At 33.2% G+C, this 17,098-nt stretch overlaps 1 protein-coding gene across 1 annotated transcript; it reads right to left on the bottom strand.

The window, feature by feature from the left end:
- Positions 1–8,834: 8,834 nt before the first annotated feature.
- LOC142978603 (uncharacterized) lies at positions 8,835–11,415 on the bottom strand. The gene has a single exon (XM_076123105.1). It carries the CDS (start codon positions 11,413–11,415, stop codon positions 9,130–9,132), a length of 2,286 nt encoding a protein of 761 aa, XP_075979220.1. The 3' UTR covers positions 8,835–9,129.
- Positions 11,416–17,098: the final 5,683 nt, after the last annotated feature.

The following is a 17,098-nucleotide window of genomic DNA, read 5'->3' as shown; positions in this document are numbered from 1 at the left end:
CGTCAACGTAGTGTCAAAGTTGATCTTCCATAAGGCCTTTGATATGGCTAAACGACTGTTGTATTAGTGGACAATAATAACGACCTCTGAAGCACAGAAACGTCCAGTTTTAATACCACCAAGCGGTCTTCCATCTATGAAAAGATCGCGGGAGATTGTAATGTGCGTTAAAATAATACCTTATAGAATCGAATACCTTATCCTCTCGAGCGCCCCAACGTCAAAATTCAAATATACCGTTAAGCGTCCGGGCCAAAAATGGCGCGCGAAATTGAATTGTCGGTTGGCGTTTAAGCGTCGATTCCGTCATATTTTAATACTAACACCCTAGACATACCTTATATATTTGAAATCTACATAAAATTTGCTATAGATTAAAACAATAAACCACAAATAATATTTGATAGTGCTAGCACAATAGTCGGTTTAATCTGAATATCGTGTGCTTTAGGCATGTGTTTGAAGAAAGTCTAATAAATATTTTTAGGCAAAAAAAATAATATGACGAAAGGTCTTATCGTGTAGTTAATGATTATTGACATTAAAATCCAACTGTAAAATATACTCAAATCTTTAAAATTAGTTAAAAAAAGTATTTACAATATTGGTCATAAAGGAACATGTCGTTGGGTCAGATGTTGTTTATGGTGCTCTCTGGCCTATATCAACCACTTATTCAAGTGTGTGCATTAGATCGTCGTCTCGTTTCATCAGCTTCAATGTTAAATATGTTTGAAAGTGATAAAGATAGTTTTAGTATTTCTTTTCTACGTTTTTTAAATGTAAGATCGTTTTGCCGTACCACGGTGGCGGGACGCTTGACGGGGGTAGCACATTCAACCGTGACACGGTGGCCGGGCGCTTGAGAGGTTATACGAGTAGAATCGACATTCAAGAACAAATTATTTTAGTTTAATAAAATTCATCATTTATCCCAACCCGCACTTGGTTAGCGTAGTGAAATCAAGGCCTAACCCCTCCCTCATTACGGGAGAAGACCCTTGCCCAGCAGTGGGACAGTTATGAATAAAATTTTACTAACTAAGTTCTACAAAACTTGAAAATACCAACTGTCATTTTAAAGTCCCACGAAACTAATGACATCTCACTCTAGCATTAGATTTATGTTCTACGTAGAGTAGTTTACATATATTTGTGTCCTTCTAGTAGATAAAAATCGGTATGTGCCCGGGTCTAATTTATTATGTTATCGTTCACTGGGTTTAGTGATGGGACATTATTTTTGAAAGAAACATAAAAGGTAAGAACGTATTTTCAAACTACTTTTTTATTTGGGTTATAATTATAGTAGTAAATGGTACTTTAAAAAATAAATGGATTCTATATTTATAATAAAATTTATTTAATAATTAACCCCCGGTTTCTGAGTACATTTAGCGGTAGTTTATCTATTCAATAGCGTTTTTTATACGAGTTTTGATACTAGGAGTAATTCACCTATATTTCAGTACCAAGCTTACTGTTCGATTATGATGAGTATTATATTTCTTGAACTACTATAAAAACTATGTAGGAATATTCTATTGTTTTGTAATTATTTTGTGGAAAGAAATTCAACAATATACGAACAAAAATATTATGAGGTTTGATAAAGCAATGATTTTTCAGAAAAAAAGGTGTTTCACTTTACCAATCAAAAAGAATCACGAAGGCTGAGCCGCTCTTACAAAATAATTTTAAAATATATTAATTTGGAATTAATATATTTCTATATTACACATATTTTTTCTGTATACACTATTTTAACATGTGAAACCAGGTTTAACCGACTTCAAAAAAGATGAATATTCTCAATTCGTCGGAATCTTTTTTTTTAATCAATACATTAAACCCAAAACTACTATTGCCCAACACTAGTACTAAAATTTTGTACAAACGAACAAAATAGTCCTTATTTGTCTTATCAGTACCATTGTTACAGCTGCGAAGCGGTCGTTTTCAAGTCAAAGACGTTGATTAATAACTAACTGATATCCACTATCATAGTATATTAATTATATCCTAGATACAACGTCCTAGTTTTAAAACGTCTGATTTATTGCCTGTTTAATTGGCTGTTACGTCTTTATTGTAATTAGTTTAATTGATAGGAAATTGTGAAACTAAATATAAGTTAATTGTATTTTTTTAAATTTTAATAATTGCGTCGAGTGTTCTGGATGCGATTTCTTTACTAAATTAATATTTGTGTGATCCACTGATAGTTTTTTTGAGGTGTGAATATGGTTTTTTCTGTTTATAAAATTCGTATCCTAAGCTGGCTACGTAAAAGTCTTTAAAAAAATAATTATCCAAATAATTTAATTTAGCAGCTTTTGGCAGATCCCCGATTTGCTGTATTAGGGAGCACTGTTATTTATCATAAATGTAATAATGATTTTATTAGGACGCGTTTTCCTTTTCTATCCTCTATAATAAAGATACGGTAAAAAGTGTTAAGTGCTTGTGTTAAAACATGTCTGGAAAGTGGACATTACCTTTTTTGTTAGCCTTTTACAGTATCCCACTGCTAGGGCCTTTAATATTTCCTAACTTCTCGGTCCTTTGCGATTCTACATACATTGTCTCTTATTTACCAGAAACCAAGTTCATTAGAAAAAAAATGTCAAACTCGGAAAATGTTTGGGCACTAATGTCCAAATTTCTCGGCCCTTTGCGATATATTAGTATTTATTGTCTCTTATTTACCAGAAACCGTGTTCATTACATAAAAATTGCCAAACTCAGGAAATGTCTGGGCACTAATGTATTAATATACTTTAAATACTCTCTCACATGACCGCCAAAGGTTCAATAAACAGGAAGGAAAATACATACAGTACATAAGGTATTATTATATACAATGACACGTTTGGTCACAGAATAATGCCAAACTAGGTATGTATTTTATCCTCAGTTTTGTTACAATCACTGGAATTATAATGGCTATGTGATTTAGAAATTCCAGGATAATTTATCCCGTTCGATTCTCGGCTTGATTGGTAGAGACTGTAGAGTATGAAATAACATTTATTAACCCATAGTCCCAGGTCCCACTACTGGGCACAGGTTTCCTCTCTGAATGGGAGAGATTTGAAGATTAGGTTAAATAATGTTATTATTTAAATAAACTTTATTGAATTTTATCATAATATATTTTAGGCTAGACTCACGAAATATTGTTATTATTACATGCAAAAGTATTACGGAATGAATATTAGTTTCGTACCCGTTTACTCATTAAAACTACCAAAAGGATATGGATGAAATTTGATTCGCACCTAATTCATGACCATGAATTAATTATTATACATAGGACACCTTTTACTCTAATTTTACCATGTGTGCAAAGCTAGTTGGCTTATATTTTCTTCTTTATTTAATAAAAATCATGAATAAAAAATCACGTAAAAATATCTTTGTATATTATTATAACTTTTTTCAGCTAGACCACCAAGTCTGTTATTTAATTATTCTGACGCAATATCACTACAAGATTCCCATACTTAAAATAGTGATTCTTTTAGATCTACATTTTAACGCGCGATTTTATTACTTAACATAAAAGATTATCTGGTCTAGACTAAGTTATTATCTAACTTGTTTTTATACAACTAGCTATCATTGACGGCGTAGATTTATTTTGATAAATAAATATATTAAACCAAATTCACGGAAATATATGTATAATTTTTTTATTTTTGACTAGCTGACCCGCGCAACTTCGCTTGCATCACCTAAGAGAATGGGTCAAAATTTCCCCCGTTTTTGTAACATTTTTCGTTGCTACTCCGCTCCTAATAACCGTTGCGTGATGTTATATAGCCTATAGCCTTCCTCGATAAATGGGCTATCTAACACTGAAAGATTTTTTCAAATCGGACCAGTAGATCCTGAGATTAGCGCGTTCAAACAAACAAACAAACAAACTCCTCAGCTTTATAATATTAGTTTATTAGTATAGATAGATTGTATAGTAAAGACGTGCTAGCGCAATAATCAGACAAAAAGTTTTTTTAAATAGTATTTGTGTTCATTCAATTCTGTTAGTGACTGAAGAGGAAATATCTTGAGATAAAAAGTGAAGTCGTAATATCTATCCTCTTTCCTATGGATCGTTTTTTGTCGAAACAATCATCCAAACCTTTATTATTTTAAAAATGACGGCAAGCCAAAACTATAGAAAGGAAATTTTATCTCTATGTAACGTATGACAAGAATAAGAAAAATATAGAACTTCCTGTCATATAAATTATCGAAGTTTTAAATCCTACAACGCGGAAAGCTAGTAGTTTTTTTTACCTAAAATATGTGTGTTTGTTTTATCTACAAAATCAGTAAATAAGTACATTCACATACAATAAATCTTTCTTCAAAAATGTTCATATTTCATTATTAATTACGTTTGTTCACGCTTTGCCCACACCATACATTACCATGCAATTATAACTACAGCATTTCATGTTACAAAAGTATAAATTGAAATCTTATCAACGGAATGTCATACTGTGAACGAGTAAATGAGTGAAAAAGGGGCGGAAAGAGGGGCAAAAAGGAAGCAAAAAGGGGGCAAAAATTCTTATTTCTCAAATGTTATTTCATTTTGTTATTGGCTGGAATCACGAAAGGATTTTAAAAGGAATGCCAAGATTAGCCCGTGTGAACGTTTATCGGTCAGAAAATGTTACAAAAACTGTATTTTTCTAGTTCATGTTATTGCCATTGCTGGGTAGCTTTTTGTATACAATTATAAGTTAGTTGTTGCTTTGAAGATGGTGATAGGTTTTTATTCAGTTTGTACACAATGGTGTTATAATTTTATGTGTTAAGTCCTGTAAACTACTAAATGCCTTCGAAGGTATACGATCGTGTTTTGGGCTAATCCTCGGAACCGCAGAAACGAATTATTTACTTTTTAGAAGGTTTTAAGAAGCAAAAGTAACTGTCAAAAAATAAGTACCACCCATCTATTCTTAGTACATAAACAAGTTTATAACTAACAACAAAGATATGTAACTGTTGCGTAAAGTGGAGAAATTTCACATGAAAATATTTTACACCATAAAATTCTATTTAATACCTAAAATGCAACATTACAGGCAATTTATCGTAAGAATATAAAAATATATTTTTCCTCTAATCCTACATTGTGATAGAAAGATACTCTACCTACATCTGTATACAATAAACACGTTATTAAATCACACTTTTACGACTCCATAAAAGCCTATTGTCACCAAAATACCGCTTAAATAGCAGTAAAATATACCACATAGGTATAGTTCGACAAGTTAGTATAGAGTCTTGTATGCAAGGTATACAGAATTTAGAACATCGTTGACTCATAGCGTATGAAACTGACGGTGGCCTGTTTTACGAAGCTAATTAATTTTTGAAATACACAAATTTATAACGTTTAATCTAGATAATATTGTGTGCCAATGCTCTCTATTAAATTGTCGAACTACACCTATAATATAAGAAATGAAACGATTGTAGTTTTATAAACTCAAAGACGGGACCCTAAATTCACGTGGTGACCAAAACTGGCCAAGTTCAACGGTCTCTACTCATTAGTTTTTGATCACATACATAAAAATTACGAAACGTCACATATCTTTGACACACAAATGACAGATTTCAACTCTATAGCATTTGACATAAGGTGGATATTCCCTCGCGGCGTCAGGTAAAGATTTTTTTTAACATCACCGGGTACAACTGGTTTTTTACATTCAGACGTTCAAAATGATAAAATTCCTCTTCAAAGCACCTATAGATTAGGAAATTCTAAACTATAAGTCAGATATGTTTATAGGGAGGACAGTGAAGCAGGTTTTTTATACATTTAAATGTATTTAGTATTCGAATATCGTTTTTAACGTGGAGGAATGTCTCGTTCTTTTCGATTTGCATTGAATTGATTCCAAATTAAATATTCTGTAGTGAAAACAATTGAATTTGGTAATTTACAGGATGCTTTGTTTGTTAATCATCGTTTAGAAAAGACGTTTTGCGCTATGAGTCATAAGTGTGGCTAGAAATATGTAAGTAGCTAGTGTTAAGCACTAAATTTTGAGCACTTTTTTAAGAAAATAGTTCTTTTTTCTATCTAGTATTATCTTCTGCCCGAAACTAAGTCCACGTGAAGAGATATCCCAGAGTAAAAACTATCCTATGTAATTTAATTATCCTATGTAATTTAATAATAATTCTAGGTTATAAATTATCGACGCCCCAAAATTAGAATCCCATCAGTAGTCTTAAAGTTATTGGGTAACAGACGGCCAAAAATTCATACTGTAGCATTTATAGTAATCACATTGTTAATATACATAGATGAAGAAGGGTACTCAAGAACTGTCGCACTTACGAACCTCAAACTCCAGATTGTCGCAAATGATGTCGCACTACGTTTCGCCGCACGTTACGACGCACATTGATATTTCTTACTAAAGTTGCGGAGCCTTTATTGAAATACAAAGTCGAAAAATATAAGATTCGCTGATATAATATTTTTAACAGTCCTTCGTGCGCCGAATCTTTTTTATGATTGAATTTTTGGACCGGTTTCCGATACCTACTTTAGGTATGGCCCTTGGAATAACATTCTTCATTATTTTGTGGTCAATTGAGGAAAAAATACGAAGTTTGCTTGCAAAACAAATTACTCAGAGGAAAATTTGTGCCTAAAATATTTTAGCTTTGCGTAAGTATCTACTAATTGTAACAATTTTGAATCAATGCAAAGTTTTCGTCTTGCAAATAACTAACGTGGTCTCACAGCTTAGCCATCTGGATTTAGGATGGCTAAGCTGTGAGACTCTTAACTAAGTACTTACTTAATTATTAACTTAGTTACATACCATAAATCACGCCTTGTTCCCATAGGGGAAGGCAGAGATCAGACTTATCTCGCTTCATTCACATCCATACATCTTGTTGTACAGCACTGCCGGTTACGAGTATTACGCACCGACCTTTTGCAAGACATCAAATCAGCAAAGTTGTTATAAATTAAAAATATTATCTGTAAAATACGAACAAAAGTTGACGTACGCCCATGACGTTACTATTGCTGAACTACGGAACTGATTTGATGCGATCAGATTTATCTTAGCTTTATGTGTGCCGTATATTTTTTTATTTATTTATACGTGATCTTTGATCTGATATTATAAAAAGATTGTCTTCTCAAAAGACAAAATAATCTCAAAATTGCGTTAAAAATTGAACAAGACTGAGATGAATTAATTTCTAAAACGGATACATTGTCAATCTTTATTCATTATTCATCGTCCATTCATCTAATAACGAACACAGGAAAAACCAAATGTTGACTAAACTATTAAATAAATATTAATTTCGCCATTAATAAGGCAAAAAACTAGTCTTGATAATTAGTTGGAGCGAATTCTTAAAAATTATGACAAACATGTTTTAAAATAACAGATACATTTTGTCGCCAAAATGCCTTCCGAATATTAAAAAGGCCACTCCTATTTTCTCCGTTTAGTCATCAGTTTCCGAATAATACTTTTCATATTACTCATAATTTTACCGGTAGGTTATTCTGGGGTCAAAGACCTCTTCAAGACCCGTACAAATCCAGTTTATAAAATATGTACGTTGTTTCCGAAGATTACGCCCAACGTACAAACTCATAAAATTCTTACGTACTCTTTAAGATAGTAAATATAGATATTTATAAAGAACAGATATTCAATGACAACACCAAAACCACAATAATCTTGGTCATAACCCTTGTCTTTGCTATAATATCAAATCTATCAAATTGTGATTGAAAACACTTGTATAAAAAATGTGTATAAATGGTCATTATGGTTAACGATGAAAATGAAACAGCAACTGCTCGAATTAAAAATGTTTTTCGACCATGTAAGCAAAGAAAACTTAGCCCAACCTAGATTTGTCTAATAGCTACTGCTCGAATTTGAAATGATTTCGACCATGAAAGCTAAAAGAATAATCTAAGCTAGCTTAGGCATATCGTTTGGGAACCCTGCAGTGGGACAGTAATGGGTTAAAAAAAGCTCGCTTGGTAAAGCCTTTAGTAGTACAAAATAATTCTAAAAAATAAAACAACAAAAGACTGACTAAACACTTTTATTTATGTCACTGTTATAGTCTCACACTTGACAGGTCACTTGAACTTATTACTTTGATATTTCATTATTCGTAACAATTTGTTCTGATGAAACACCGGTATTAAAGGTGTGGACCCAAAACAGGGGTCTAAGTTGTTATCCTAAAAGATAGGGTTCAATTTAAAGTTATTAGATGCTAACCAAGCTAAATTACTCTAAAGTACTGGACAAAATAGGTACTTGAATTATAGAGATAAGTGCTTACAGACACATCAAATTCTATTTTCTACATTTTCTTGTATAATTATGTCGAGGCAATAACGTACCAATTGCCACATTTATTCTGAAACAAACATCGTATAAACTAGGCTTTAATTTTATCCTAAATGTCAACTACATGTAAGAGAAATTTCACACAAATTGGCGCATCAATTTCACAGCAAGTCATTGCATACAAACAGTCATTTTAGTCGAGTTTATATCACCCACACACGATGCAGAAAGCGTAGGTGACACGTTGGCGGCTGCATAATAAAAATACGTAGGACAAAGGTAATCGTGTTCGTCAATTGTACTGTTAATTGGACAGACAAGAGGCTCCATTATGCAAGTATTTCAAAACGTAAAACTGGTTTAAGTAAGGCAGAATGTACGCTAAGAATCTTCAGACAACATTAACTTAGAAAATAATTTTAGACGCATATAATGTAGCCCAGAATTATTTCCTGTCGACTTATAGATTGCACCTCATACACTGTTCATTATCTTGAAGTGGTCGTAAACACAATATGCACAGAAAATGCGTATGAAAAAGAATTTATAACCTTACAAGAAGAACTAATAACGTCTAAACCTCAAGAACATTAAAAAATCTAAGTTTTATGCTACATAGCGTGTGTTCAACGTCCGTATGTAATCAGTAAAACACTATATTTGTCTAGCAATTTAGCTGAGTTAGCACCAACACGCTACAAGTTAAAAATAATCACTAAACAGCATCAAGAGAATTGAACCTTATCTCTTAGACAATACGACACGAGTTTGGATGTTGGGAACATACAGAAACCATTTCTTTTGCTGACTTCCTGCAGCATGCGGGGATCATCTCGCACGTCGGTTGGTGCACACAGTCTGGTACGGCGTCGTATGGGAAGTAACTGCCTGTGCACGCTCGCGCCACGCATTTCGGGATATTGATACAAGGAGGCTCGTGGCGACATACCGTCTTAGTCTTCAGACGCACCTGAGTTGCGACCTCCTCGCTTGCGGTCAATGCGATACGGTCTCTAGTACAAGTCGGCACATTCGCACATTTAGGGTTATGCCGACACACGCTCTGCTCCGGAGAACTCGACCTCAACATACACATCGGCAAATTATCACACATAGGAACGTGTATACAAGACGTCAAAGCCGGGTCGAACTTCGGTCTCTTACATGTTCTCTGTACTTCACAAGGTGGTTCATGACTGCAAAAACTTTGTACTATTTTTTCTCTCTTCCTATCCGTAGTTTGGTATTGATCCATCATGAGTGGGGTTTCAACAAGATCATAAGCCTGCAATTCAGTTGATTGTCCGTGGTACTGACAATATTGATCAACGATCTTCTTAGAACATGCATCCTGAGAAGGAGTTTGGTAACTGAATTTGCTGTATTCAAACATTGGACACGTGGTCGTTGCTGGTGGTGGTTCCGGCTTCGGTAAATTTAGACATCCGTTGATTAAGACGCATGGAGGGTTATGAATGCATATGATTTCGCCGTTGTATTTCTGTGTTACACCTTTAATTAAAGCATCGTGTGGCAACTGGCACGGTCTGTCGGCGCTTTGGTTTGACCTGGTTGGGCTTGCCATAGGGCCTCGAGCTATGCACTGTGCCTCATCTGATGATTCTGAGCTCATTCCTGATCCTTGTGGGCATGGCGCTTGGCCTAGCGCACACGGAGGAGTAACTGGTAAGCTACGTGGTGGGGGAGAGGGAGGGGGAGACGGTGGTTTCGGAGGAGGCGGTCTAACTGGCATGCGACAATCACAATCTATCTTTTTATACCAAGACTTTTTAAAAATTGAAGCCGTTGTCCTCCCTTGCTTACGTGCCTTCGGCGGAGTTTCCACTTCACATTTAACGTCACAAGGGTTATCGTAAGGCAGTTTAGTTTTACACGAGCATGGTTTAAGCTTTGGTGCTGGCGGAGGTCTGTATTGTATTGCAGGTTCATCAGGTAGATTAAAGTTGTCACAGCATCTAGCCGGTTTACTTTTACCAAATTTATTGGTTTCACAATTACAGGACCTGAACACTTCTGGGTTATGATATGCGTATCTGCTATTGATTTTGTTAAAGATATAGTCCCAGAAGCCTGAACAGGTGGATGGTACAGTTGTGGCAGTGGTAGTACTGAAATCAGACATAACATTTCCAGTACCACACGCCGTGTCGGTACGTTCAGGTGTCATGAAGACTTGATATGAAGGTTTTCGATATCGTTTCGATAGAAATTTGTGACTTTTACGCTTTCGTTTTTCTGGGCATGGGGATGGGGGCGGAGACTCCATTTCTGGCATGTCATTCTCATAGTGCTTCTTCCATTTATATGCTCTTTCTTGTTTCTTTTGAAGTGACTGTCGTTCAAGATCAGAAGATGAAGTCAAACAGTATTGTGCGTTGCAACACTCTTCCTTTGGCATATAGGAAGCGCTGTTTATATTCAATTGTTGATAAGAAGTAAGGCCAGGCTCGCCGTTCCTTTCCATGGCGTAAACAGGTTGCACATTGTAATGGTAGTTATTTCTATCATAGTTCTTCGTTTTAGACTTACAATACACACTGCTCGGTTGACAATAATTACTCATTTTCACGGAATCTGAATGGTTTTCCCTTATAACAGTCATATGATTAATATTAAAGTTTGGTCGTCTGAACATGCTAGAAATACAAGGTATCACTTTATGTCGTATCACGGAACGTTTTCTTCTGATAGTTTCGTATTGATCACCGCTGTCGAAGGCAGCGGAAATTTTGTCCGCGAATTTCTTCTTCACTGCAAATTCTTTGTTTCTTAACGGTTTCAGTCTTTCTTGAGAGTGATCGCTTATCATTCTACTGAAACATGGCGGTGTGTTGATGTACACGTGTACATCTCTACTGGAACTCTTGTACACTGTTTTTTTATTGATCAGATTGTGATTACCGTTCTTCGTCGTCACTCTTGGCTGGAAGTCTTCAAAATCAGTAGTGTCTGAGTGAAATTCGTAAGTCTCAGGTTCATATGTTAGTAGATAATCTCCTGATAAATTGCACATCTTTGAGATTTATCCGCTTCAGGCAAGGTTTCCGCGCCTGACATCGTTATATATTTTGAAATAGTTATCGTTACATTTTTCATAATTTTACCATCAGTCAGTCAAATTTTTATATTTTTGTAAATCTGTCATTATTCTTTTTTCTGACGTTTGGAGTTTTGACTTTTTGGTGTTTGTGGAATTGTAAGAAGTATTTGTTATTGTTTATTAATAACTATTTAGGTCAAGGGTTAATTTTATTCTATAATTGAGTACAAGTTAATTGTTATAAACAGGAAATTCTGCTCTAAATCAGCTACTACACTTACTTACTTTTATAGGTACCTACTATAAATAGGAAAACTTTATATTTGTTTGCTTGTAACATGAATCAGTGGCACTACTTAATAAAACTCATTAAACATGTTTTTATAAATTGTTGAACTAGTAGTCGTAGTATTTTCTTACTAGGGATTTCTTTAGGTATAAAACTATGTAATATTCTCGAGGCTGTCCTTAACAAATAAACAGTGTAAATAATACTAACGTAGACTGCGTACAACGAAAAAATTTCAAAACATACGTAACAAATTCTCATAAAATATTACACCACCCCAAAATTGAATCCGGACCTTTATCTCGTAACGTTTACATACTGAACTATGGATCTCAAAGGGATTCCAGCCATTGTTTCTATAAAACGGTATTTTTTGTGTGCACCGGGCGCAGGGAGTTAAAACAAAGAGGGCCATTGTATGGAATTAAATGGTTGTTAATGTTCGTGATACTTCATAGTAACGTTGCATGAACTATTGTGAGGTCAGAGTAATGAGTTTTGATACTTGGTTATATGCCACGAAATTTATTTAGTGATAGTTTCTGGAATTAATGTTTGAAGTTGTATGATGGTTATCAAAAACGCTGTGAGGTCGGTTTGAGATAAGCTACGTTCGGGGCTGTCTCTAATGATATTTTCAATAGACGTTTGGAACTGGACTCTACGTAAAATTTTCAAGCAAGTCCTGATTGAGAAAAGGTATAAAGTACGAAATGTTGCTTATAGAAATCTGGTCTAGAATCTCTTTCTGTGATTCTAAGGTGATAGTTTAAATTTAAATACAACAAAATTAATTGATTCAAATTCGAATTCAGATTCAATTATTAATCCAGTGCAATAATATCAAATTTAACATTAAATCTACAACTAAACAAAACCTTTTGACACGACTACAGCAAAATCTTTCATAAGCAACTATCAAAACCCTATAATCTAACTACATCTAACGGACGTCACACTATAAAATAAAAGGACCAAAAAAATCAAGCGGACTTGAATAAGAAGGTCTGTAATGAATCGAAAAGGGTTAGCGTGTTAATATAATAGGGGCGAGGCCCTACGTAATCATAGGTGATCTGACAACCGCGATCAAGTTATTGTTTAAATTTAAATAGCAACCGGTTGCTTTCCAAACTATTGTAGACAAGGAAGATATTTGAAGTGAACTATTTCGTTGAAGGATAATGATATTCAGAAGTAATTTCATTTGGCGTGTTTTTATGAATAAAATGTCTTGATGAACCCATAAAATAACTTATATTTTATGGGTTTCGCTAAAGATATTTTTATGGATAGATATCAAAATTAAATACGATTCCCCACAATTTCAATCAATTCCTCGATTAAATGTTATTTAATGGACATTCCCTTTGAAAAGGAAGCCACGTGAAAAGCGTAGGTTTAATTACATGTGGGTACAGCTCAGTAAATACTTCAAAGTAGTAACAAAACTAAATATAACTAGTTTTGAGAAACGCTTCTTATAAATCAACTAAGACTGCTATTAACCGCTTCATAATTTGAAATATTAGATCATTGCGGCACTGTTCGTATGAAATGTGAGACTTAACTATAGTAATTAATTCATTCGTGGGACATGAAAATGCCCTTGCAGTTAGGCCTACATCATTCATGACGACACTCGATTGCAGGCGGAGATAAATAGCTTTATGTAGTCTAGAACTATGTATCAATAGGAAATTATCAATTTAAGTGTACATATAAATACGTCGAAATATGATTTCAGCTAACTAATAAAACTGAATTTTGACTAATTTGAGTTGTGCGATACTTGTTAACTACTAACTAATGCTTGACAAAAATATTCTATGATTTTAACTGTGGTGGGAAAGTTTACCTACCGAACCTTATGTTATCCCAATCGCTTTAGCCGTTTAAACATCAAAAAAGGACAATAAATTAAACATACAAGTATTTACATTTTTAATATTAATGGTAATTCAAAGACCTATTAACGGGGCAAGGAGAGAACAATTTCTAAACAACGATCGCGCAATAATTGCTTCACATAGTTAAATCATTATTCTATATTTTTGTTCCTTTTTTAGTGACTAAATTAAAATTGTATGGCTATTAAGTTTGGGGATGGTCAGAGATGAAACAATTATATGGTACGTACTTGTGGGGTAACATGATTGCTTCTATTTTGTATGTGTACATTATTTTAATAGGTTTTTATACAAATTTTCCGGATAGTTCAGTTTGAGATTAAATTAGTGTGTTATTATAAAATTTTTGTTAAAAACAATTGCTATAAAACTATTCCTAATTTTTGGATTAAAAGTTTGTTCGAGTGTTCAATAAATAAAAAAATGAAATTTAACTGAATATTTGGTTTTAGTAGTTTGGTATTAGTATAATAAGTAAATTACCGATAATTGATTAAATTGAGTAATTTGAATCTCAGATAAATAGTTAAAGTTGTAAGCGCTGTTTTTAATAATTTGCAAAAATTCATCGCATAACAGTAAATTACTTCATTTTGTAAAAAAATATATATTGGTTTTACTCTAGCTAAAACTAGGTAACTTTAAATCTTTTTTGTACTGCCAATTGAAGCTAGCGTGATCCATTCTAGACTAGTTAGATCCAACTCAATTTTAGCTAAACTGTGTCATTCATCAATACATGGAAGTTTCTAGGCAGATAAGCAGACAGACTTTCAATTAAAATATCACGACTATAAGTGTTCAAGGGTTACAAATATGTACTTGGGTATTTTATTTTAAATCTTTGTTTTTTATTACTGACAGTACAGAAATTATTATCAGATTATAATTAGTATAAATCCACAAACATGAGATTATTCTTATACTTTTGTAATTTTTTTACCTAATTGGAGAATCGAACTCGAAACCCTTTTGTTTATAGCACACTAACATTGAACTGACTACAAATGTTACGCAAAACAATTTCCAATAAACAAACACACAAATTAACAAACACATTTATTTACGAACAAAAGCATTTATAGTTTTACTCAAAAACACAAATAGCTTACGTTACACGTGCGCAGTAAAAAACAACTTATTATTATGAAAAAGTGGACCAGATTTCATACAATTCATTGTTTTTTTGTCTTACGGTCCCCCGCAAAGGACTCCGTTGTCCTATCAAACAAAACTTTGACAACCCTAATTTTACATCTCTTAAATATTTATTGATACTATTTTGAGCTTTATTCTTGAAGCAATAGGTACTATTATAGAGTTTTGAAGTTGAAAAAGCATTGTAAAGTTCGCTAAAAATTTAAAAATAACTGAACTTATTTAGGGTTGTACTAATAAATAATGTTTTAAAAATAGTTGTTTTTTAATTCCGCTCGTAAGTTTTTTTCAGTCTAACTTAAAACCGTATTGTAACTATTTTAAGGAGATGTTATTATTAATTCAATATTTCGAGTCTTTTCAAGAGCTCCGTAACCCAATCGTATCGAAATATGAGATTTTTAAACAAATTCAAACCTACAAGCAATAAGTTGTCATACAAATGTTTCGATTTAAATCTTAATAAATTCTACTTACATATTTATTTCGCCTCTTTACATTTTTTTCCGTAAGTTATGAAGAGGTTTTGTTAAATATAACTCGTGTTTTCTGCAAAAAATGTTAATTCGAATAATAAATTTGTTTTATGGTGATCCGAATCGAGTTTAAAGTGTTGCTGACGTCATAGAGGTTACTACAGGATGAAACGAGTATATAATATATCAGCCTTCTAATATATTCATAGGCTATTAGCCGAGACACACCTCCAAAATGAAGTTGTCTTAATAACCTATTTGAAACCATCTTCGTACGATTCCAATCAATCAAACGCAAAAACTATGCTTATCTTTCAGCCTATATCTAAAAAATACAAATTTAAATGATAATTTAAATTTCAAATTGAAATTTTATCGTTATAGTTCTAAAAATGTAAATATTTAAATACGCTGACATTTGAATTTGCGTTCGGAAATCAAGCGTTGGAACGTCAATCGCGAATTTAATTTGATTGGTCGAATCCCCGCGAGGATAGCCGAGGATGTACGAAACGGGGGAAATCATGGAAAATAAAAATTTTATTGCATGATGCGTGTGGTGTGCAATTTTGTGTTGAGCCCTCGCACCCTAAGCGTTTTGAAGTGATTGTTTTGAGTCGGTCGTGATTTACGGCTCTCGTTATAGTGGTTGTGGTGTAGGGGACGTGTGGGGTAACCAATCGTGAGTCGATGTCGCGATTGATTGGCAAAGGGCGATTTGGCAATGCTCCCCTGCGTGGGGGCGCATTGATGTTTTTGCCACACATGTGGGAGGGCCCGTCAGTTTCGTCCCGTTGTGTAGGTAAATATTTTTATTGCATGTTAACTTGTATCGTTGCGGCTGGAAATATGTGAATTTTGCGAAAAAAATAAAGCACGCTGGTCGCACGCGAGTTGCAGTTATTTGATGCGATTGCAACAGTTGAGTAGTTTTGTTTGCTCAGTGGAAGCGGGTCAATAAATAGTGATTTTTGTGAAGTGTATTTCCGAAAAGAGACTGTTTCGAAGCTCCATTTTTTTCATCAGTATTTTTAAAACGACATTACAATTACATTTACATTGAAGTTTGAAAGCATTTGTAAAACAATGGTTCAATTAAAGTGGATATGCGGTATAGTTGCATGAAATGACATCATCATAAGGATAAATTATATTACATACATTCATGCATATTTATAATAATATACCTACAACAGCCTCGTGTACAGCATTAATTACAAATATTATTAGCTATAATTAAATCACAAAAAAAAATATTATTAACACAATTTAATAAAACGAATATAATAATTTTAAAATTCATCAAACAGTTTATAAGACACCTGTTTAGGAATGATAAGATATTTTTTTTTATTAAAACGTGAGGTCGAAGACCTGTTTGTATAAAAATTTAATATATTGTATATCTTTATAGCTGTTATATATTATTATATCCACTTTACTATATATGTATATTTTAGAGATATTTTCAAGTTACATTTTGTCGTATTCGAAGTATTTACTTTGCTTTTTTTGTGTTGAATAGTTACTGTACACGAGTATATTATTATAGGATTTTTTTTTCAAAAGTACCTTGTTGCCCTATAAATTGAAAATAAAATAAACTATCTATGTAAGTCTGTATTTACATCTTATGTCTCTCTGAAAGATATAATTTATCAACGCATATTTTTTCTTTAAATTGATTTAGCCGTTTTAATAATAATATAGTAGAAAGAAAAAAAGCAACTGACATTTATAAACATTTTTGTATAATGTAAGTGATCCTGTTTTAATAATAAACCATTATTTGAAATAAATTATTAATTAATTGCTCAAATATT

The sequence above is a fragment of the Anticarsia gemmatalis genome, chromosome 14 (assembly GCF_050436995.1).
Source record: "Anticarsia gemmatalis isolate Benzon Research Colony breed Stoneville strain chromosome 14, ilAntGemm2 primary, whole genome shotgun sequence".
NCBI lineage: Eukaryota > Metazoa > Arthropoda > Insecta > Lepidoptera > Erebidae > Anticarsia > Anticarsia gemmatalis.
The sequence above is the reverse complement of the archived record's forward strand: the minus strand, read 5'-3'. Positions and strand labels throughout refer to the sequence as shown.

Excerpts from the sequence above, each read along its gene's own strand:
- LOC142978603 (XM_076123105.1), bottom strand. The coding sequence starts at position 11,415 with ATGTGCAATTTATCAGGAGATTATCTACTAACATATGAACCTGAGACT.